The sequence below is a fragment of the Lethenteron reissneri genome, chromosome 2, assembly GCF_015708825.2.
Source record: "Lethenteron reissneri isolate LAM-NWPU_2019-01 chromosome 2, ASM1570882v1, whole genome shotgun sequence".
Lineage (NCBI taxonomy): Eukaryota > Metazoa > Chordata > Hyperoartia > Petromyzontiformes > Petromyzontidae > Lethenteron > Lethenteron reissneri.
This window is the reverse complement of record NC_083780.1, coordinates 4,905,344-4,928,970: the sequence shown is the minus strand read 5'-3', so window position 1 is coordinate 4,928,970 and position 23,627 is coordinate 4,905,344. Positions and strand designations below refer to the sequence as shown.

At 48.1% G+C, this 23,627-nt stretch overlaps 1 protein-coding gene across 3 annotated transcripts in view; it reads left to right on the top strand.

Annotated features, from left to right (window-relative positions):
- The first annotated feature begins 8,058 nt into the window (after nucleotides 1-8,058).
- Nucleotides 8,059-23,627, top strand: part of LOC133342081 (putative ATP-dependent RNA helicase Pl10) — a 28,251-nt gene continuing 12,682 nt past the window's right edge. The window contains exons 1-15 of one of the 3 annotated variants that reach the window (XM_061551019.1): nucleotides 8,059-8,208; nucleotides 11,177-11,234; nucleotides 11,782-11,832; nucleotides 12,764-12,961; nucleotides 13,455-13,686; nucleotides 13,868-14,054; nucleotides 14,446-14,621; nucleotides 15,431-15,530; nucleotides 16,155-16,290; nucleotides 16,860-16,954; nucleotides 18,204-18,302; nucleotides 19,806-19,966; nucleotides 21,937-22,081; nucleotides 22,834-22,978; nucleotides 23,357-23,538. In XM_061551019.1, the coding sequence (XP_061407003.1) occupies nucleotides 8,191-8,208; nucleotides 11,177-11,234; nucleotides 11,782-11,832; nucleotides 12,764-12,961; nucleotides 13,455-13,686; nucleotides 13,868-14,054; nucleotides 14,446-14,621; nucleotides 15,431-15,530; nucleotides 16,155-16,290; nucleotides 16,860-16,954; nucleotides 18,204-18,302; nucleotides 19,806-19,966; nucleotides 21,937-22,081; nucleotides 22,834-22,978; nucleotides 23,357-23,538 (1,983 nt within the window). In that variant the 5' untranslated portion in view covers nucleotides 8,059-8,190. Of the gene's footprint in view, nucleotides 8,209-8,703; nucleotides 8,972-11,176; nucleotides 11,235-11,781; nucleotides 11,833-12,763; nucleotides 12,962-13,454; nucleotides 13,687-13,867; nucleotides 14,055-14,445; nucleotides 14,622-15,430; nucleotides 15,531-16,154; nucleotides 16,291-16,859; nucleotides 16,955-18,191; nucleotides 18,303-19,805; nucleotides 19,967-21,936; nucleotides 22,082-22,833; nucleotides 22,979-23,356; nucleotides 23,539-23,627 lie in introns of those variants that run through there. The other 2 variants (XM_061551010.1, XM_061551027.1) reach the window with 2 other exon arrangements.

Genomic DNA, 23,627 nt, shown 5'->3' with positions numbered 1-23,627 from the left:
TGAGAATTTTTATTGTTTTATATTTTATTATTTTATTATTTCCCTTATACGTGACTTTAACGAAAGAACCAAGAAGATGAATCACTGCAGTCACGAAAGCTTTAAATCGAAATTTCGTCATTTATTTCCACTTTCCTCTTGCCTTGTGCCAATCCAGTGTGCCGAATTAGTGCGCACATATTTCTGTCACCAATCTCTGATGTCGTCATCAAGCCATTCTCCGTTAGGCCTAACTCTTTTTCCGATTCCTCCAGCTTATCCGCTTTCCTGATTGACCTGATTTAACCGGGCTCAAGTAATGAGATTTATCTCCTTTCATCTTCATTTGAAGCTTTCGTGACTGCAGGAATCCATACTCTTTGGTTTTTTCGGTAAAGTCACGTAGGTAGAAAATATAATAAATCACGACGTTTCGGGCGCAACACAAGCGTCCTACGTGACTTTACCGAACGAACCAATTTATTATTTTATCTTTATACGTGACTTTACCGAAAAAAACAAAGAATAATTCCTGCAGTCACGAAGGCTCCAAAATTAAGATTGAACCACTTCTACGGGGAAGTTCCAAGTTTACCTTTTTCTCTCTCTCTCTGGGTTTTTGTTCTCTCTCTCTGCCTGTATATTTAGTGTAATTTTTTCTGTCTACACTCGTTTTTTTATCGTTCTTAGGTTCTGCTCTGTCTGTGTGTCTCCGTTCCTCTTGTTTTTTTTATGTTTTGTCTTTCTTTGGAATTTTCACACTTAAATTCTAACTTAGCAATCTTTGAAATACGTAATCGACCAGGCTATGCGTTAATTGTGTGTTGACCGACTCTCTGTGTCGTATTACATAACATTTCGATACTTTGCTGGGTTGTTTAATTTAGTGTGTTCTGTCTCCCTCTAAGCCTGCTTACCTTACTCCTCTCCCTTCGTACTCATTGACATGTAAATTTTTCCCTACCCCCTCCCTCTCTCTGCCTCCGCCCCCCTCTGTCTATTTAAGGCCACCCCACAGAGACGATCACCTCTCTCTGTACCTGGATTGCTCTCTCTGTGTATCTTGGTGATGTCTGTCTGCTTATATGTCTGTCTATAGTTTTCTGGTTAGATTCTATGTCGCTATTTCATTATACCTGATGATGATTGCTTGTGTTGCAATCGAAACGTCGTATGCTATTATTTAATTTATTATTTTATCTTTATACGTGACTTTACCGAAAAAACCAAATAATAATTCCTGCAGTCACGAAAGCTCCAAAATTAAGATTGAGATTGATCTCCTTTATTAACCAAGCGAGTAGATGTAGACTCATGGACTCACAAGAAAAGCACCACTCTATCCCTTCGAGACGGAACAGGCGTAGTCCACACATCCGCTGTACCGCCTTCTGCATCCCACTGGGATTTTTGCACACAGCGTTGGTGTACGGTGTTCTTTCTGCAATATTTTGCTGTCTTTTCTTGGATTTTCGGTTTGCACTCAGTCACATACTCACTTTAAGATGTTTTTTTGTTCATGTTTTTGTTTTTTTTTGTTGCAGTTGCACCCGATTCAAGAGCCGAATGGCTCACAGAGCTATACATAATACATGAACTTGAACTTGAACTCCTGGCGAGGCAGGGTAATAATAAAAAAAAGAGTCTTAATTTGGAGCTTTCGTGACTGCAGGAAATACTATTTGGTTCTTTCGGTAAAGTCACGTATAAAAATTTAATCAAGAAATTAAATAATAGTAGTATGCAGTTATTTAATTATTTAATTTATTATTTTATCTTTATACGTGACTTTACCGAAAGAACCAAAGAGTAATAAAAAAAGAGCTTTATAGCTCATCGGATTCCTCCAGTACAAATACATATTCCGATAGTTCGGCACCTCTTCGACGCCCAACGAGGAAGGGAGTTTTACAACGTCTGCGTGGTTGTGATCCACCAACCCCGTTGCCGGCAAGCAGCTGGATTCCAGGCCACGTGTGTAGTAGCCACCATTGCCCGGATGAATCATCGCCCCCTGCTGCTGAACAAGGGCAATGAGACTGAGCCGGGTTCTCCCTGGGTGCGGGAACGAGTTCATCCAGCATTAGATTGGGACGCAAAGGCTCGCACGTGTCCAACCTGGTGAGTGCCTATTGTACAGCGTGGTTCAAATGTCTTGTGACCCCCCCCCCCCCCCCCATTTAATTCTCTAAAATGTAATGTGTAGATTTTTTTTTTAAAGCAAGATTTAAAAACAGGAATGAATATGAAAAGGAACAAAAATGTTAGGGGTCAATTAATTGAGGGTCACGAGACATCTGGATCACACTGGTCCAGCAATGTATTGCATTTAACCATGTGGAAAGGCCGTTGAGATTAATGACCACGATGTCTAATTCGGATTCCATTTAGACATTAACCACGCGTGAGTGCGTTCAGATGGAAGTCCTTTATTCAACCAGGCTTGAGCACAATGCGGTTGATCTTCTTTATTTAAACACGTGGCAGCAGCAACATTGAGATTATACATTCATGCAGCACGGCGTCCTTCACTCATTTTCAGGGCCAACTTTCGCCGATAAGGGGCCGTCCATAAATGACGTCACGCACCTAGGGGGGGGGGGAAGGGGTCAGACATTTGTGATGATGGGGGGGAGGGTTGAGAAATGTGACGTCACATAAAAATGCGCAACTTTAAATAAATATAGACAACACGTTCTACTTAATTAAATATACTTTTTAATTAATGTGTTCTTCTACAACATCAGAGTGCAGCGCCACATTAAATACGCACTACAATGACAATAGTTTAAGCAATTTAAAGCATGTTTTATATTTTTTGGGGGGGGGGTACAGCTTTGTGACGTCATATTTGAGGGGGGGTCTGACTTTTTGTGACGTCGTATGACGATGGGGGGGGGGGGGGGTCAAAAAATCTTCCAAAATCGCGTGACGTCATGTGGTGGGACTTCGTAGGTTGAATGTTGACATTTATAAGGCATACGGGGTGACCAATGAGGTCTGAATTGGTCTATAATGTAGACACTGGTAAGGGGTTGACAGGTGTGAGTGTCCTGAACACAGACAAAGATCCCCCCGTGTAGCCTTAACAGACTATTGGGGCAAGTGCTGTTTAGCAAGTGGCACGGCACATGAAGGGGTGGGTTGGTCAGTCAGCACCACGCCCGGCCCGTCTTTGTTTCCCTCGTGTGCGATGTTTACACACCGCGCCAGGTACTCATTTGAGGCCGAGTCGTAGCCGCGGCGCGCTAAACACTTCACTAACCGCTCCTCGCACCGCTTTTGCCGTAGCCATGGAGTCAACATTGGGGAGGACCAAATCTTCCAGGGGGTCTGGGGGCCCTCCCCCCAGAAGAAAAAAAAAAATCTAAATTTGAAAACGAATTTTCTGCCATTTCCTGCTTAAAATAAAAAAAATCACTAACACATGGGATGGACTTTTTATTTATATTTTACAATAATGTCTAATAGTGTATTGTATTAGATTGCTGTTTTTTCTCTTTTTTACCTTTTCTTGTTTCATTGTATGTAATGGCACAGATATAAAGTACAACCATAACCACAATCATATAAACAGAAATCTATGCATTGTTATATGAAAACAAGTCCAGATATTGTGGCCAATGTTTAGCAAATTGTTCTTTTTATTTCCATAGCATCGCAATTATTATTTTAAACAAAAATTATAGAAATATATTAAGGGGGGACATTTTGAGAATATTTGATTATTGGGGGGGTGGGGTGTGTCCCCCCAATATGCATTATAATTACAGCCTTGGTTGGAAGTATTTTTTATTTATTTAAATGTATGCCACGCTTATCCGATTTAGAAAATACGCGGCACGCTGTCGCTTGCGCGTTGCGAATTCCAAAGCTCTCCCGTCGTACGCGTGTGTATTGGGAAATGTTAAAGTCGACGATCCCGCCGCGCTTATCCGCGTTACGAAATAAAAACGGAGAGCAGTCTCAACGTAGGGAGCGGTGAGCGCAATGGTTAGCGCGCCACACTATTAAAACCCGCCAAGCAAAAACAAAACCCGATTTTAGTTTCATTTATTTGATATGTATAGCCCTGTGAGCCATTCGGCTCTTGAATCGGGTGCAACCGCAACGAACAAAAAAACTAAAACATGAACAAGAATACATCTTAAAGTGACTATGTGGCTATGTGCAAACAGAAAATCCAGGAAAAAAACAGCAAAAATTCCAGATAAAAAGCAACGCTGTGTGCAAAAATCCCAGTGGGATGCAAGTCAAACAACAACAACAACAACCACAAGACAACTTAGATTAAGGCCATCAGCCTAACTCCATACTACAACAAACAAACATGGCCAAACAAAAAAGTTTTCGAAATCACCAAAATAAAGCCATAAAAGAAATGTAACAGTGATCATAGGAACTGTGACCGAATTTTCACAATAAACGACATAAACAACATTTACCACCAAACCTTGCAGCCATAGCTGGCTGCATGAGTCACTCTACAACAGCAGGAGCATCAGTCGGAGTATCAAAAATGTTCAATGCACCTTTAAGATCAGCACACTAAATCAAAACACAGATCATACTTTGCAGCGGTCATCCGGAGCAAAACATTTTATTTTAGGCCACTGAACACATTCCTGTGGAGGGAGCTGGTAGGAACGTCGGGTTGCTCGGTCAATGGCCAGGGTCAACGGCGGCGTGGTGTATTCCGCAAATATGGCCGACTGTGAGGGCGGGCACAAGCCGGCGTGAGTAGGTTAAACGTTGAGTTTTATAAGGGCACCACAGGGTGACCAGCCCCTCCCCACCCAGCCCCACCCCTCCCACCCCACCCCACCCAGCCCCACCCTCCCCTCCCCACCCCACACTCAGCCCCACCCTCCCCACCCAGCCCCTCCCCACCTTCACCACCCAGCCCCTCCCCATCTTCCCCACTCAGCCCCTCCCCACCCTCCCCTCTCCACCTAGCCCCACCCTCCCCACCCAGCCCCTCCCCATCTTCCCCACCCAGCCCCTCCCCACCCAGCCCCTCCCCACTCTCCCCTCCCAGCCCCTCCCCACCCAGCCCCTCCCCACCCAGCCCCACCCTGCACGACGGACACAATAATGCCCTGTGGGCTGGTGTAACCAGGAGGCTCCTACCAGTAATAGCAGTGGCAGCTAGGGGTGTACAACTCCTCCATTCCCAGCCACGGCCAACATCAGTGGCGGGTGAAAAGCCTGGACCGGTTGCTACGCTTGCCCTCCCCTTTGACCGGTGTGGTGAAGTATGGTCAAAACGGCGTGGGGAGGGAGGTCCTTTCATCCAGCAGTGGATTGTGAAAAGAATGTTTACTGGACCGCGATTGCATTCCATCAGATTTGAAGCTTTCGTGACTGCAAGGATTCATACTCTTAGGTTTTTTCGGTAAAGTCACGTGATTAAATTTAGTTATTTCTAATTTATTATTATTATTTCATTATTCTTTTTACCTACGCGACTTTACCGAAAAAAACCCCTAAGAGTATGCATTCGATCACTGCGTTCACGATTAACCTCGTTGCTGTGTGTATAGTCGAGAGAAGAGAGAGAGAAGAAAAGTTTGGAATCGATGGTATTAACGCTTCATTCGTTAATCCGCTGCTGGATGACGACCCACGCCGTGCCAAGTCGCGGGATGAGTTATTTCACCATACTTCACCACGCTGGTCAACCTATACGACCTGCTATTATCACTACGGATAGCAGATGGCTCAGCGGTTGACTGCCCAATCATCGGTGGGTTGTGATGGACGCATCGTCCCCGCCATAGGAATGTGGAATTTCCAACACTGCCTCGAGGCCGTATGCGGGAGATGGGCACCAATGCCTCAATGCTGCTCAATGGATGTGGGGAGGGACATCGCTTTGGACTGCGTGGTAGTCACTCCTAAACCCACACCAATTATCAATGCCCTATCTTATTAGAAACCTTACTGGTCACCAAACGAATAACACAAACTATGTGGGTGGGAGGGCTTTCTTTTGCCCACATTGACTATTGAAAGGTCCTGTACCCCGTATGAACCTGAAAACTAAATTTCCCCGTACAATAACACGGTGGTTATAAACAGAAATGTTTAAAATCAGGCTCGGTTTTTTTTTAAATCCTTTATATTAAGTTCGCTTGCGTGCTTGCTTGCTTGCTTACGACCGTGCAAATCTTTCGGTCGTTTTTTAACCCACTTCCCATGATCCAATCGAGTTGACATTTTCCACACAGACTCGTTGTGCGTGACAATTAATGTTCGTGAAAATTTTTTTCCAAAATTTTACACTTTATAGGACAAAAATATTATATTTAATTACCAATTGTTTTAATACTGCAGACAATCATCTGACCCATAGGTGGCAGCCATCTCAAGCCAGAGGACGAGAGGACTCTAGCCGCCACGCATATAAAGGATTTATAGTGAAAAACTTTGTTTTTACGGGTTTACTTATTATCCCTGCTTAGCTTCAGAGATGTCGCAGCCACATTGGGCCACGTTCAGCGTCGCGTCCAAAGTTGTACAGTGATCGTGGATGGAGCGCATGCGGTCTATGAATTCCAATTGCATCCGTCTTCCGTAGCTTATCCGGTGTGTGGAATCTAAACAAGCTTGACCACGCGTCGAAATACAAAGGCTACGCTTATCCGATGTGGGAATTTAAGTCGTTGGGTCCTATCCAGTCTAGCATTTTGAAACAGCCCGGTTTCCATCAGTTATCTGCTGTGCGGATCGATACTTCTCCAGCCACGTGTCAATCCACGGTTGGATGAGGAGTCGTTGTTGAACAACCATACTTCACCCCGCCGGTCAGTGCAATCAAAAGTCCTATTAATGACGCTTAAGCGCACTGCAAAATCAAGTTACGCCTATCAGGTGTACGAATTCTTATCTCGTCCTATCACGACTACGAATTTCAAACCACGTATTGTATAGTATTTGGTTATTTCGGTAAAGTCACGTATTGTGTGTTTTTGTTTGTGTGTGCGCGGCGAGGATTCATTTCAGCCGGATACCAACACGAAGAATATTCTTCAGAACCCGGTACAACAACATCCAGTATCCCTGGTGCATTATGGAAACACATTTGCATGACGTTGCTTGGGTAAGGGCAGTTGTGTGCAACCCAAAAAAGCCGAAATGTTCGTCAATAACAACGGATGTGGCTTTAAAATGGGAAGAAAAAAAAACATAGGCGACGTTTCGGGCAATGGTTCTTAAAAAGACATAAATGACTCTACCTCTTTGGTCTCTCTATGCAATATTTTGCTGTCTTTTCTTGAATTTTCTGTTTGCACTTAGTCACATATTCACTTTAAGATGTTTTTTGTTCATGTTTTTGTTTGTTGCGGTTGCACCCATTTCAAGAGCTGAATGGCTCACAGGGCTATAGCTAATAAATGAACTTGAACTTGATGTGCAGTGAAGAGTGTCACACAGCCCTAAGCTTAGCCTATTATATATTCCTTAAGACATTACCATTGATGAATGTGTTGTGGTTAAATTTCGATTTAAAGCTTTCGTGACTGCAGGGATTCATCTTCTTGGTTCTTTCGGTAAAGTCACGTAGAAGGGAAATAATAAAATAATAAAAATAAAACATAATAAAATAATTCTCACGACGTTTCGGCCACAACGCAGGCAGCCGTCTTCAGGTGGAGAACAGGTCTGTCGTGAGAATTATTTTATTATGTTTTATTTTTATTATTTTATTACTTTCCTTCTACGTGACTTTACCGAAAGAACCAAGAAGAAGATGTGTTGTGGTTGTTTTTTTTATATTCTTAGGTTTTGTCGGCAAAGTCACGTAGGTAAAACATCAAAATTAATAAAAATAAAATAAAGATCACCCCATACTTAGAAATTAACCCACATCCAATCTCGTCTACGAATTAAAAACACCTCTCACCCTCCAGCAACTAATCCAGTCTATGAAATCCAAACCCACGTCTAATCACCAAATCTCGTGCTCTGTAGCCCCCCCCCCCCCAACTCTCGCGAGACTTCCGGGGGAGGAGGGGGGAGGAGGAGTGGTCACATGACCCCTCCCCCCTCCCCCCTATGGCCCCTCCCCCTCTTCTACAGCCCCTCCCCTCCGGCTGCCAAGACGCGGAGAGCAGGGCTGGCCTCCGCAGCTTCCGTCTAACTCGTGACGTTTTACATCTTTTTCACAAGCTACGCGCCCGCCCAACCGGGCCACAACCCTTCGCCGCGATGAGTCTGGAGCAGCAGGCGAGTGCGGTCGCGCGGCGCGCGGCGTTCCGACGGGGAGGGGAGCGGCGAGGCGGCGACGGCTGCCGAAAGCCGAGCCGGGGCCTGGGCCTCTAAGATGGCGGCTGAGGCCTCGAGGGTTGCGGGCGGGAGGGAGGGAGGGGGGAGGGGCGGGGGGGGGTGGAGGGGCGGGGGGAGGGGGACCGGCTCAGGGAGCCCCCCCCCCCTCTCTCTCGCGCTTGTTGCCACGCCTACTTTTTTTTAGCTCCGCCCCTAAATTACTTTAGCTCCGCCCCGTTGTTGGTTTGGCTCCGCCCACTTGACCCATTTGGGTTTTGCCGCCCAAGTTGCTCCCCCCCCCCTCGCGCGCTGCGATTGGACGGCGACGGCGTCACGTGACCAGGGGGAAGGGGGCGGGGGGATCGGGGCGTGTCACGTGGTCGCGTTGGGGGTGTAGCTGGGGCTGAAGCGGTGAGGGGGGGGGGTAGACATCATCAATTCAAATAAACTCCTCACATTCGTCAAGAGCACCTGTCTTAAAATAACTAAAGGGGATAAGAGGCACGTAAACATATTTAATTATAATATTAAGGCCCCCCACAAACGCGCGCACACACCTGTCGTTATTGACGAATGTGCGTGGCGTTCATTGTTCGATCTCGGCACCCATTGCCAGCACAAGCGCATCGGGCCTAAGAAAATCGCCGCGTTTCATATCGAAGGGAAGAGACGCTCGGTGGGGGAGGGTTGACGACGACGACAAAGAAGAAGAAACATCGTCGGGGTGGGCAGGGTGACATCTCCCTTGTGTTTGTGAGAGCGAGAGATGGAGGAGGAGGTGGAGGGGGGTGGGAGCACAAAATGGACGCGGAGGCTTCAGTTGTAACAAGACCTCAACCAACCTTAAACGCGGCGTTTAGGCTTACTGATATTGCAACGTAAACTAACTACATTCTACTAAATTGTGACCCTTTTATGATACTGGCAATAAGGTCCCATTCGTTGTGTTGCTTACCCCGAGCTATGAATGCTCGTAAAGTGCCATTGTCTTTGTACTTTGGTTTAGTTTCATTAATTTGGTGTAGCCCTGTGAGACATTCGGCTCCGCAACGAACAAAAAACATGAACGTGAACAAGAAAACATCTTAAAGTGTTCTCTGGATCTTGCACTGCTAGTGAGACTAAGCCATTAGAAAAGGCTAACGTCTCTGTTGTCGGACAATCAGTTTCAAAGACGATGCCTTGTAGTGTATCACAGCATGTTCAACACAAGCACGTGTGGTTCATGTACTACTTGATTCCTTACTAAAGGTTTCTATTTGGTGTTTGAACCTCTTAACAAATGTTTTATTGCCATAACGTGTCAACACCTATTTTTTTTAATACAGAGCCATCCATTTATAGATGCCCCACTAGAATAGTCCAGTTACTAATGTATATGGGCAACCTTTTTTAATTCAAATCGTCTACATTTATCAAAGTTCGCCAATGTCAACACTTCACTTTCTGCTCTCTCTGATGCGCTTCGTCTAGCAGTGGGTTGTGCATTTGCCTGCAAGCGTTTCGATTATTGATTTAGCTTAAAGTAGTCGAACTCTGTCGGGGGAATCTATAAATTACGAAAAAAATAAGCCACTTCTGAATTTGTATACGTTCCTCCACATATAAAAGTAATATACGCAGCCCACAGCCTAATTTCAGCAGCATTCGTACCGGGTTTCATCAGCAGTCGGCTTGCTTAAATCAATGATCAATGAACTACCAGATGGTAATCGGCAAGGACTCTCGTTAAAATACTGTTTTCTTTTTTAATGTGGACGGACAGATAAATGAAGTAGATATATTTCAGCCTATTTATTTTGTTCTTTTAATTATTATTTTGTGTTCTCTATAAATGGATCGATCACCCTGTATTTGGTGTATTAGTCCTTATGGGTCCTGATGAATGTTATCAACAGTTTGCTTAAACTTTAAAGTGTTAAAACAAAATTATAACTGCAGGTGCTTTTTTTTACAAGACAGAATGTTCATGTTTTATTATAATAGTTTTGACCAAAGCTTTTTAATATATCAGCTGCCTGGGGTTGAGCTTTAATTCTGAAATACATTGTACACGTCGTGTGTGTTGGAGTAAAGTGTGGGTACTCCTAGCTCGTTTAAGGTGTCAGGCCTGCATTGAGTAGACCAGTTCACCTCCAGGGAACTGCACCTTGCATTAATATGATTAAACAGCTTTAATCTCGGATTACCTTAAAAGGCTTGGACAGAGAGCTGTGGCACAAAACCACTGTGCTACGAAACCGGTAACCCAAATTCTATTTCCGACTCAGGCTAACATCAGTGCCGAGTCTTCACTGAATCTGTCCTGGCCAATATCACCACCCCCACCCCATGCCACGACCATAAACCTTCCTCGTGATAAGTGTGGTGAAGTATGGTCAATCAACCCCAATGATCGACACGGCGTTCGGAGGCCTTCATCGAGGAGACTGTAAATGATTAACTATTATGTGTATGTAAGTGTATGTGCTACACTGTCTATTTCAGTGGATGGGGTGAGTGATAGTGCAGTGTTTGGCGCTGTGCTACGAACCCGGCGACCCGAGTTAAATTCCAGCTCACGGCCAATACCAGTGATGATTATCTGAAACAGTTAGTCCTGAGCCTCCCCTTCGTCGACTTAGCCTCAAATTTTCTCTTGTGCTGTGTGTGAAACTCATCACTAGGGATACAAATGCGTGATGCTGGCCACCCACCCCCTCGTGTGCCATGCCAGCCTTCATAGGTGCTGCTCGCTAACAGCACTTTCCACAACAGTCTTTTAAGGCTATACGGGGGAATCTTTGTTATTTTAGTGTATCACATCAATATCAGTGCCAGTTCGAGGTACAGTGGAACTTTTGTTATGGGCCACTGGGTGCACAATGGAGTCCTGTGGTGGGGCGGCCACGTCTGTTGATCGCTCACCGTGTTCTGTGTCTCTCCACAGTTCATGGCGATGTCAGTGGCAGAGATGGGAGACCAACGTGGCCGAGGAGGGCCTCCCCGTGAGTGGCGCTCAACATCGCTTCCACTACCACCTCATCATAATACCTCCTCATCTATCACCCTATTGTAATACATCCTCACCCTGATGTCGCATCGTCCATTAAATCCTCTTTCTGATTTCCACCGCATTGTGGTTCCACATCTCCCTCTTCCTTCTATCGCCGCCCCTTCCAGATACCTCTTATCCTGATTACACCCCATTCACGTCCTCACCATGATTCCTCTTCCCCCTGATACGTCAAGTCCTTAGGATCGGGGGAGTGTGAGTCATTGTCTAATGCACATCTTTCTCTTGCTTACCCTCCCCTTCCTTTCCCCTCCCCTCTCCCCCCCCCCTATCCTCCTCCCTCCCTGCTGTGCTCCCCCACCCCCTCTCATTCCTTGTTCCCCTCTTCCCCATCCCCAATCCTTTTCCTCCATTTCCTCTCCCTTCTACCCCCTACTTCACCCAATCCCTCCACCCTCTCAAATCTTCCCACTCCTTCCTCTCTCTACCTCTGACTCCTCCTCCCCTCCCACCCCCTATCTCCCCTTTCCCTCCTGCAGGCGGGCGCTACATGGCTACGCACTACCGCGGACGTGACGGGCCGAGACAAGGTAAGCACTGCCTTGGATTGTGTGTGTGTGTGCATGCGGTGGTTATGTAACTTTGTGTGTAGATGGGCATGTGTAGGTATGTATGTATGCATGTGTGTGTCTGTCTTCATGTATGTGTATGCGTATCCTTTTGTGTGCAGATTTTTCGGTATATGCATGTCTGTACATAATAAGTGTGCAAATGTCCAAGTGTCTGTGTCTGATAAAGGCTGGATGAAGTTTTTTTTCCTGTTGTGTGAGTGTATGTATTAAGATGGCTCTGTGTATGTTGTGTCTCTTGGGGAGTGGTAATGTAGTGGTGACGTAAGCACAATTTCCTTCTTACGACCAATAAGAGTGGAGAATATTTTAATCGGTCCTGGACCTCCTCTAGGTCGACTCGGCCTTAAATGAGTACCTGGTGCAATGTGTAAACATCAGCATTGGGGAGACAAAGGTTGCGGGTGTGGGGTTGGCCACATCTCTCCCTCGTCTGCTGTGCCGGCCTTTAAAGGTGCTCGCTAACAGCACTTGTCCCTACAGTCTGTTGAAGGTAATAAGGGGATCTTTGTGTGTGGGTGGGTGTATGGTTATGTTTGTGTGGTGGGGAGTGGTGGCGCAGTGGTTAGTACGCTGCGCTATGAATCTGGCTACCCGAGTTTGATTACCGCTCACGACCAACGCCAGTGATGATTATCAAAACTGGTCATGTTCGTCTCCTAGGTCGACTCAGCCTCAAAATGAGTACCTGGTGTGTGTAATCATCACCACTGGGGAGACAAAGGCGGCCGGGCGTGGTGCTAGCCACCAACCCCCTCGTGTGCCATTCTGGCCTTCAAAGGTGTTAAGGCTATACGGGGGATCTTTGTCTTTGTTGTGGTTCTCTGTTCATATATTTGTATGTACAATGTCACACTAACCACACACCCCCTTACCCCTCCCCCCTTACCAGATGGTAGTTGGGAAGCGAAGGGCGACGCGGGCAGTGGTGGCATATACATCAACGGCTATGGCCCGGACGTAACGATGCTGACCAACGGCTTCGAGCGGGGAGCTGTATATGGCGGGCGTGGGGGGCGCGGAGGGGATCGGGGCCGTGGGGGTTTCCGTGGCCGTGTGGCATACCAGCACGGAGCGCCCGCCAACACCGGTAAGGCTTGCCACACCAGTGTCAGCCACAACCACACGCAACCTCACCACAACAACACACATCCATACCACATGCAGCCACATGGCAACTACACCCAGCCACATCTCTGTCACGCACAGACACCGCCACACAGCACACTACACACAGCAAAGACACCACACCCACCATACTACAACCACGCCCAGAAGAATCACTGAATCCACTTTACAAAACCATATCCACACACTGCAGTCGTCACTCTCCATACACTCCCCAACCGCACCTACCACACCCCCACTTCTACACCTGCCACTCCGTGAAAGAGGCAGCCCACCAAATAGAACATGGACTGTGGAGGTTGAGCGATGTAGATAATCTCCTGTGCAGGTGCAAGGTGTATATCGTTGCATCGCGTGACTGAGGGATGCTGTCAACCGGGGAAAGTCCTTCAACAGTGGTTAGGTCGTGGCTGGCAATGATGGTGTGTAACCGTGTCTGTGTTTGTCTTTTGCAGGCTACATGGTGTACGAGCGACGTGATAACGGCACGGCCGCGTGGGGCGCTCCTAACGAGCCCTTCGCAAACTACCCCGGCGTCGGCGGAGGCATCGGTGGCGGCATGGGAGGTGGCATGGGAGGTGGCATGGGCGCGGGAATGGGTGGGGGCATGGGAGGGGGCATGGGAGGGGGCATGGGGGTTGGCGGTGCCCCGCGCGGCGGACGTGGGGGAGTAGGGCGCCCCACACGGTGAGAGGGACGCGCACACATGTATACACACGCGTTCGCATGTACAGAGTAGTTAAATAGACATCCAACCTTTGGCCGGGACCATTCCGAGCCACCCCAGCGGTTCGCCGATGTTCCAGTGCAAAAGAGGTACGGAACAGCTGTAAGTGATCTTTAAGCGGCCGTGTCGCTTGGCCTGCAGCTACGAGGGCTCGCGTGGTGGAGTGGGCGACCAGCAGCGCGTCTACCGTGGCTCCTTCCCCGGAAATCGCTTCGACCGCAGCGCGGCGGCGCAGCAGCAACAACAGCAGCAGCCGGCGCAGCACCTGGACTGCAACACGTACCAGCCACCACCGGCGAGAGATGGAAACACATATCAGCCCCCGCAGGTACAGCCCGTCATGTCGGCATAGAATTATTCGCCCTGTGTGGCTCTCCGTCGCTTTCCGTGTGTCTCTCCATGTCTCTGCGTGTGTTTCCTACTTGTTTCACTCCTTGCCTCTCGTGTGTTCTACGCACCTCTCCTTATGTTCCCTCCCATCTCTCCCTGTGTCTCCATCTGTACCCATGTTTCTCTCCACTCATTCTAGTGTCTCCCGCTGTATCCCTCCCTGTGTTGCCCCGTGTCTCCATTTCTCACTGTGTCCATCTCTACCTGTGATACTCTGCATGCATCCCAGTATCTCTCACTGTCTCTGCCTGTCTCTCCCAACTTATCCCTCGTGCGTCTTCCTCCATTCTAACATTGCCTCCCTGTGCCGCGTATCCCTTGTGGTTCAGGCTAGCAGTGGAAGCTCGTACCAGCCACCAGCCCGTGACGGAGTGAGCTCCTTCCAGCCGCCGCTGCCTCGTGACACCGCCACGGCGGCCGGTGGGGGCGGCGGTGGAGGAGGAGGGGGCGGCCCCGGAGGGGACGACTGGACCAAGCCTCTCCCTCGCAATGACCGTATTGAGAAGTGAGATCCCCAACTAGGGGTAGGGTTGAGGGGTGGGGATAAGGTTAAGCATTGGGTTATTGTTTGGGTTCAGGTTAAGGATTAGGGGGTTAATTGCTTGGGCTGGAGTTATGGGATAGCGACACGGTTAGAGCTTCGGTGTTAGGTGTTGGGGTTAGACTTGGGGCTTGCGTTAGGGGCTCGGGTGAAGGGTTAGTATTAAAATTTGGAATAAGGTTAGTGTTAGAGTGACGGACACTGTTTTAGGGATTTCAGTGATGCATAACATTGATTATTATGTTCGTCGGATATTTATAGAACCGTGCCTGTACAAATCGATAATTTGTCATCGTGCTTCTATTGATTTATTGAAAGATTTGTGCCCTCTACCCAACTCTCAACAACTTATCCTGATCCTGCTGTTGGGATTTATATCCCGATACCAGATTGTCCATTGAGAGTCTCACAAAGGAGTACATTACCCCGTGTTAGGGGCCCACAGAAGCAGATGTCGCAGAACTGTTTGCAATTTATAGCACACAAAATATTTAACAGATCTAAATAACCATAACTTTGAGGTACGGAAACAAGCTCAGCGTCACTCGGAAAGCCTGGCCAACGAGGCGGGGCATGTAAGTGTCTCTTTTAAGAGGTGTTGATTGAACGCTGCTGCATTTGTGCAGTGGGGGGTGGCTTTCGAGATGGAAGAGCTGTCATGGAGAAACAACGCCTGGTAGGAGACGGTTGTTGGTCCTTGGTATAGATTATTTCCATCGCACTTCTCCTTACTTGCTTCTGTGCGTGTTACAACCCCCCCCCCCCCACCACAGGGAGCTGTTTGCCGGCAGCAACACAGGAATAAACTTTGAGAAATATGACGACATCCCGGTGGAGGCTACGGGTAACGACTGCCCTCCGCACATCGAGAGTGTGAGTAGCTCACCATGTGACCATTGCTTCTCACAATGCATTCCTCTCCGTGCCATTCGCACCTATCCCTCCTATAGCCTTAACATTGACTGTTGGGGCAAGTGCTGTTAGCGAGCACCTATGAAGGCCGGCACGGCACACGAGGAGGTGGGTGGCCAGCACCACACCCGGCCGCCTTTGTCTCTGTATACATACATTCATCAACATACATATATCTAAACCGTGCAATGCTCACAGTACAATCCTTATCACAATCGTCACAGTGCAGTTCACACCGTTCAGTCTACGCAGCGCAATCCACACTACGCAATCTTCGCAACAATTCTTGCCGACCAGAATTTTATTCCCAAACGTTTTTGGCCATGTTCTGTCGATGTGCAATAATAGTAATCCATTGTATTTGCCGTGCTGGTCGGTAGGTATCAGCCTCAGAGCTAGATGGCTGATCTCGAATTGTTTTTCTGGCTGTGGGCTAAGGCCCACCCTTGGGCTGATGCTGCATCCTTCCGGCCTTGATAGATATTTTATCTTAGTGTGAGCATGTTTGTGGAGGCATGTGTTTACACGTGGCCGTGTATGCGCATAGAGCGGCTGTTGATGTGTGCCTGTGTGCACACGTGTCAGTTCCACGAGCTGGAGCTGGGAGAGATCATCATGAGCAGCGTGACGCTGTGCCGCTACGAGCGCCCCACGCCCGTGCAGAAGTACGCCATCCCTATCATCAAGGCCAAGCGTGACCTCATGGCGTGTGCACAGACCGGTGCGTGGCCGTTTCTCACATCGCCATAATTACCCCGTGTGACTCAAGCCGTGTCGTCACGCAGGCAAAGCTCTCGGTGTCTCTACCCAGAGGGCTTTGCATTTAGCCAGATTATCGTGTGTCTCTACTCAGAGGGAACATGCATCATTGTGCAGAACGTTTGAGCCGGCTCCGCTGACATCCTGGTTTTGAATCCCGGTTCTCGAGTGTTGCAAATGGACTGCACAAGAAAACCATGATGTTAAATTTGATTTTGCACTAAAATATAAAATCTGCTTGACTTGTGATGTAAACAGTCTCATAGCAGAGTGGGGGAAAGTGTGCCCCTTAGTGTGTGAAGGATACAGAGGCCACTTGAAATAATTTATTTGTTGAAATCTCGTGAAAAATCTCTTCCGCAGCCATTGTGACACACTGCTCTGAGGGATTTCAATTTGATTCTTAGTCTTGTAATGTGGCCAAGGTGTAATATATTTGGAGAAAGAAAAGACAAAGAAAAATAATGGTCTGTATCATATTTTCTCAAACGTTTAGTGGCGCTAACTCTGTTGGTGAACACTCGTCCACAGGCTCTGGAAAAACGGCTGCTTTCCTCCTCCCGATCCTAAGTCAGATCTACACCGGAGGGCCAGGCAAGGTGGTGGAAGACACCAAGAACCCGCAGGTAAAGGAATTCGTCACGTGGCCTAGAGATCAGAAGCCCTGAGCCAGCACTGCTTCAACCCTCGGTTGGACTCTGTTTAAGCCGCCGCCCCAACATTAGACCAAGTTAACGAGATTGGCGAGTGACTAAGAGGTCGGAGACACTGAACCCAGGACGACTGTGATTCTGGTTTGGAATCCCAGTTACAGATGCCCCTGCTGTTGAACAGGTCCTTAAGTGGCTGCTGGGTGCATCTTCTTGGTTCTTTCGGTAAAGTCACGTAGAAGGGAAATAATAAAATAATAAAATACAATTCTCACGATGTTTCGGCCACAACGCAAGCAGCCGTCCTCAGGTGAAGGAAAAACGCTGTCTTTCCGACAAACCTGTCTTTCCGACAGACCTGGTTTTCACCTGAAGACGGCTGCTTGCGTTGTGGCCGAAACGTCGTGAGAATTATTTTATTATGTTTTATTTTTATTATTTTATTGTTTCCCTTCTACGTGACTTTACTGAAAGAACCAAGAAGATGAATCCCTGCAGTCACGAAAGCTTTAAATCTAAATTTGGCTGCTGGGTGGTTCAGAGCTCTGGATTAAAATCCTAAATTTCAGCCGTGCATCTGTGATTGAACCGGATTCTGAAGTGTATTGAGCTGATGGTCTCAGACCCTTCGCCAGGTATTAAAATGAATGCTTATGCTCACCATACAATAATCAAGTCAAATGTAATAATAGTTTATATAATTAATATTTGGTTTGTATATGTTCTGTTAATTGTTTTACCTTCCCAGTAGAGCCTCTGGACGTGTTAGATTCACCATAATGCAAAAATACTGCTAATTATCAGAATCTCAACCATGAAGCATGATCATTAATTGAAACGCGAGCAGGCTGTCCTATGACACATGGTAGTACGCTGCTGTCTGCAAGAGTTAAAAATGCAAATATTTGACATTTTAATAATGCCCCTAACACAATTTGAACATATAATTGTGGAACCTCAAAACCAATTGGACTGCAAGGTGGCCCAGGATATACGACTACAGCAAGTGGATTCTTGAAATCTATCTGTGCAGAGCTTTGTTATCTTTTAAGTGTGGTGGGTTTCTTCAGTTAATCCCACACAAAGCCAAGCGCACGTTAACGCAAATCGTGGCCAAGCAATCCCGGTGTAGCAGGACACTGCCGACAAAATCTTGAGACTGTTACATTGTAAACCAAGGACACTGTTAAATTGTTTTCATCACAACGTCTAGCTTCTGCCACAGGAGACGGTGAAGTATGGGCAAAGGAAACAGTACCCCATGTCGCTTGTGCTGGCGCCAACTCGGGAGCTGGCACTGCAGATTTACGACGAAGCTCGCAAGGTACGGGGACCGGAGAAACTGAGGAACTGGGCTTGGGACCTGGGTCTGGGTGCCTCTATAAGAGGTTAGGGGGGGTTATAATCGCTGTGTCAGAGACACTGAGCTTGACACTTCTGAGGGTCTGGCCTTGAGCCCTTTGGATCTCTAAATTTCTTTGTCAGGAGGTTCATAATGGCCATAGAGAGAAAGCCAGCACCGTAGAGAATATTGTGCATGTGGACTTGTGCTTAAAACCTACACTTGGTACATGTACGTTGTGTGTGGGAGTGCGTATGTATGTGTACGTGTGGGGAGCGGTAGTGTAGCGGTTAGTGTGCTGCGCTATGAACCCAGTGGCACAGGTTCGATTCCCGCTCACGGCCAACACCAGTGACGATTATCTGAACCGGTCCCGGGCCTCCCCTAGGTCGACTCAGCCTCAAATGAGTACCTGGTGCGGTGTGTAAACATTGCCACTAGGGAGACAAAGGCGGTCGGGCGTGGTGCTGGCCACCCACCCCCCCGTGTGCCGTGCCGGCCTTCATAGGTGCTCGCTAACAGCGCTTGCCCCCACAGTCTGTTAAGGCTATACAGGGGGTCTTTGTATGTGTACGTGTCATTTTGAGGGGAGTGGTCGTGTAGCGGTTTTTAGCGTGCTGCGCTATGACCCGTAGACCCGAGTTTGAGTCCTGCTCACAGGCTACATCAGTGACGATCATCTGAACCGGTTCTGGGCCTCTCGTAACTCGACTCTGTCTCATATGAGAACCTGGTGAGATGTGTAAACATCGCCATGAGGGAAACATGGTGCTGGTCACCCCCATTGTGAGCCATGCCAGCCTTCATAGGTGCTCGCTAACAGCACTTACCCCAACAGTCTGGGGATCTTTGTAATTGTGTCATTTTATACGCATGTACATTGTGTGTGCGTCTTTGTGCTTACCGGATAGTCTTACACTTCGATTTAAAGCTTTCGTGACTGCAGGGATTCATCTTCTTGGTTCTTTCGGTAAAGTCACGTAGAAGGGAAATAATAAAATAATAAACGACGTTTCGGCCACAACGCAAGCAGCCGTCCTCAGGTGAAGACCAGGTCTGTCGGGGAGACAGCGTCTCTTTTTAAATCCTTTATATTAAGTTCACTTGCTTGCTTGCTTACGACCGTGCAAAATTTTCGGTCGTTTTTTAACCCACTTCCCGTGATCCAATCGAGCTGACATTTTGCACACAGACTCGTTGTGCGTGACAATTTATTTTCGTGAAATTTTTTTTCCTAAATTTTCCACTTTTTAAGAAAAAAATAAATTTCATATTTAATATAAAATACCAATGTGATAAAAATGAATCTCTTACTCAAGAAAAACTGAAATTAATACAATAAAACTGATGCCACGCATATAAAGGATTTATAGTGAAAAACTTTGTTTTTACGGGTTAATTTTTATTACTTCCCTTCTACGTGACTTTACCGAAACAACCAAGAAGATGAGTCTTACACACGTGTGTGTATGCGTGCGCGCGTAGTTTGCGTACCGCTCGTGCGTGCGCCCTTGCGTGGTCTACGGGGGAGCGGACATTGGGAACCAGGTGCGTGAACTGCAGAAGGGCTGCCACCTGCTCGTGGCCACGCCGGGCCGCCTCGTCGACATGATGGAACGCGGCAAGGTCGGCCTCGACCACTGTCGGTCAGTAAATCCACCTACACACTCAGTAGCCCACCTACACACTCAGTAGCCCACCTACACACTCAGTAGCCCACCTACACACTCAGTAGCCCACCTACACACTCGGTAGCCCACCTACACACTCGGTAGCCCACCTACACACTCGGTAGCCCACCTGCACACTCGGTAGCCCACCTACACACTCGGTAGCCCACCTACACACTCAGTAGCCCACCTACACACTCAGTAGCCCACCTACACACTCAGTAGCCCACCTGCACACTCAGTAGCCCACCTACACACTCAGTAGCCCACCTGCACACTCAGTAGCCCACCTACACACTCAGTAGCCCACCTGCACACTCAGTAGCCCACCTACACACTCAGTAGCCCACCTACACACTCAGTAGCCCACCTACACACTCAGTAGCCCACCTACACACTCAGTAGCCCACCTACACACTCAGTAGCCCATCTACACACTCACTAGCCCACCTACACACTCAGTAGCCCACCTACACATTCAGTAGCCCACCTGCACATTCAGTAGCCCATCTACACACTCACTAGCCCACCTACACACTCACTAGCCCACCTACACACTCAGTAGCCCACCTACACACTCAGTAGCCCACCTACACTCTCTGTAGCCCACCTACACACTCAGTAGCCCACCTACACACTCAGTAGCCCACCTACACACTCAGTAGCCCACCTACACACTCAGTAGCCCACCTACACACTCAGTAGCCCACCTACACACTCAGAAGCCCACCTACACACTCAGTAGCCCACCTACACACTCAGTAGCCCACCTACACACTCAGTAGCCCACCTACACACTCAGTAGCCCACCTACACACTCAGTAGCCCATCTACACACTCAGTAGCCCACCTACACACTCAGTAGCCCACCTACACACTCAGAAGCCCACCTACACACTCAGTAGCCCACCTACACACTCAGTAGCCCACCTACACACTCCGTAGCCTCCTACACACTCAGTAGCCCACCTGCACACTCAGTAGCCCACCTACACACTCAGTAGCCCACCTATACACTCAGTAGCCCACCTACACACTCAGTAGCCCACCTACACACTCAGTAGCCCACCTACACACTCAGTAGCCCACCTACACACTCAGTAGCCCACCTACACACTCAGTAGCCCACCTACACACTCGGAAGCCAATGTGCACACTCGGTAGTCTTAAATAATCTTCACTGGTGGTGGCCGTGAGCGGGAATCGAACTCGGGTCGCCGGGTTCGTAGCGCAGCGCGCTAACCACTACACTACAATGCGTTACGCTTCCACGTGCGCGGGTCGCGTGACAGATGTGACGTCACAGCTCACTTGCCGTGCAAAAAATAAATGCATTATTGAGCTCCCCCCCCCCCAAAAAAAAACAAAAGTATTATTTGATAATTTTTGCATTATGTACAGTCTGGAAAGTACCCACATGGCAAATTTCCAGTTTGTTGCATGTCGGGAAGTACGCTAAGCATTTGGAACAGACACACATTCACAACTTTGCTTTTTATATATATGGAGATTGCCATGTTTGGTATTCCTCGGTGTGCCCCGCAGTCTCTTTAAAGCGTTTCTAAACTATCTTAATGTGCAATCTTCACTCGACTCTTGAACTGCGTCTCGTCACGAGTCAGCCACGCTAAGATGTCTGGTGGGCAGCAGTCATAGTCATCATCCCGCTTTGGTGGTTTTCATCCACTTGTAGTTGTACGTTGACTAAAACGAAGCACGTCGTTGATGGTTATTTTCATCGCACATTTCGTGAACATAATAATTTCCAAATTGATTATCAAAAAGTCGATAATCAATTTTGGACAACCTTGCAAATGAAATATTCCATGTCGAGGGATTGTCCAGGTAAATAATTTTAGTTTTTTTTATTTAATAAATTATTGTTTACAACGATCCCAGTGTGCGCGTGATTGATTGTGGTTGTTGCTACCACCCCTTCCCCTCAGGTACCTGGTCCTGGATGAAGCTGACCGGATGCTGGACATGGGATTTGAGCCGCAGATCCGCCGTATCGTGGAGCAGGACGTGATGCCGACCAAGGGCGATCGCCAGACCCTGATGTTCAGCGCCACCTTCCCCAAGGAGATCCAGGTGGGACACGGTTGAAAGTCTACGGTTAGAGGAGGTGGCGGAGAGCAGATGAAATGTCTTTAAGCTTTGGGCTTAAAGAACATTTAATCCCAAAATAACAGAAATAGATTTCGATTTAAAGCTTTCGTGACTGCAGGGATTCATCTTCTTGGTTCTTTCGGTAAAGTCACGTAGAAGGGAAGTAATAAAATAATAAAAATAAAACATAATAAAACAATTCTCACGACGTTTCGGCCACAATGCAAGCAGCCGTCCTCAGGACGGCTGCTTGCAGGAGTTTTATGCGTTGAACATATCTATATGTCCGTAAGGCACACAGCACTTGCACCACTAATTTTGCTTTTGCACTTAATATGGCTAAATTCCAGTTGTTGAGAATCATCAATTTCGATGCGCAGGATTTCTTGACTGCTCTGCAGCTCTTCTGATGTGTTTTGGGGGTTTGTTACCGAGTGTTGTTCGGCACTGCGTCCTTCATTTCGCTCCACGTGCTTGGAGCTTCTAACGATGTTGGATTTACTGTCATGTGAAAGAACATTTACTCTCGGTGGGGGAAAGTGCTGCCCAGCCCTACTTTTTGGAACAGTGGTTACTCGAAGGATCTCAGAGGTAGCTCTCATGGAATGTTCACAGCTTTTGACGATAACAATAAACCGGGCTGTCCCCTTCCACACCCCTCCACGCGTTGCCATTGCGCCGCCCACGTTTTTGACTGCCGCCATTGCTTTGCCCCCCCCGTCCCCCCCACCAAGATCCTGGCCCGTGATTTCCTGGAAGACTACATCTTCCTGGCGGTGGGGCGAGTGGGATCGGCCTCGGAGAACATCACTCAGAAGGTCGTGTGGGTGGAGGAGATGGACAAGCGCTCGTTCCTGCTCGACCTCCTCAACGCCACCGGTGATGGTGCTGCTCTCGCTGCTCGCATTCCTCGCTGCTGTTCGCCAATCACTGCTCACCCCTTCCCACGACTCTCGCGTCTCACTGATACACTCACTGGTGATGCTGCCGCCCGCTTGTGATGCAAATCACTCGCGCCCCTCTCAGCGCGCACCGCCACTCACTCCTCGCCACGCCGTTCTCACTTCGGATTTATTTAATCTCTCACCTGCTGTAGCTGCATCCGCTACCACTGCTGTTGTTTCCCGTAATTGATGTTGCTGCTCTAACAGCTGCTAATGTAGCAACCATTATCGCCAGCATCGTAGCCGTCACTGCTGCTGTAAAACCTACCGGTCCCGCTATCATCATCATTGTCGTCGTTATTCCGTTGCTCAGGGCGGGACTCGCTCACACTGGTGTTTGTGGAGACGAAGAAGGGAGCGGACGCGCTGCAGGGCTTCCTGTGCTCGGAGGGCTACTCCTGCACGAGCATCCACGGGGACCGCTCGCAGCGCGACCGCGAGGAGGCGCTCAGCCTCTTCCGCACAGGCCGCCGGCCCATCCTCGTCGCCACTGCGGTAAACATTCCAGCCGCCGTGTCCGTGGGGCACGGGGCACGGGCCTTCCTGGATGGATTAAATGAGTCAGCGTTTTTGCAAACGAGGCA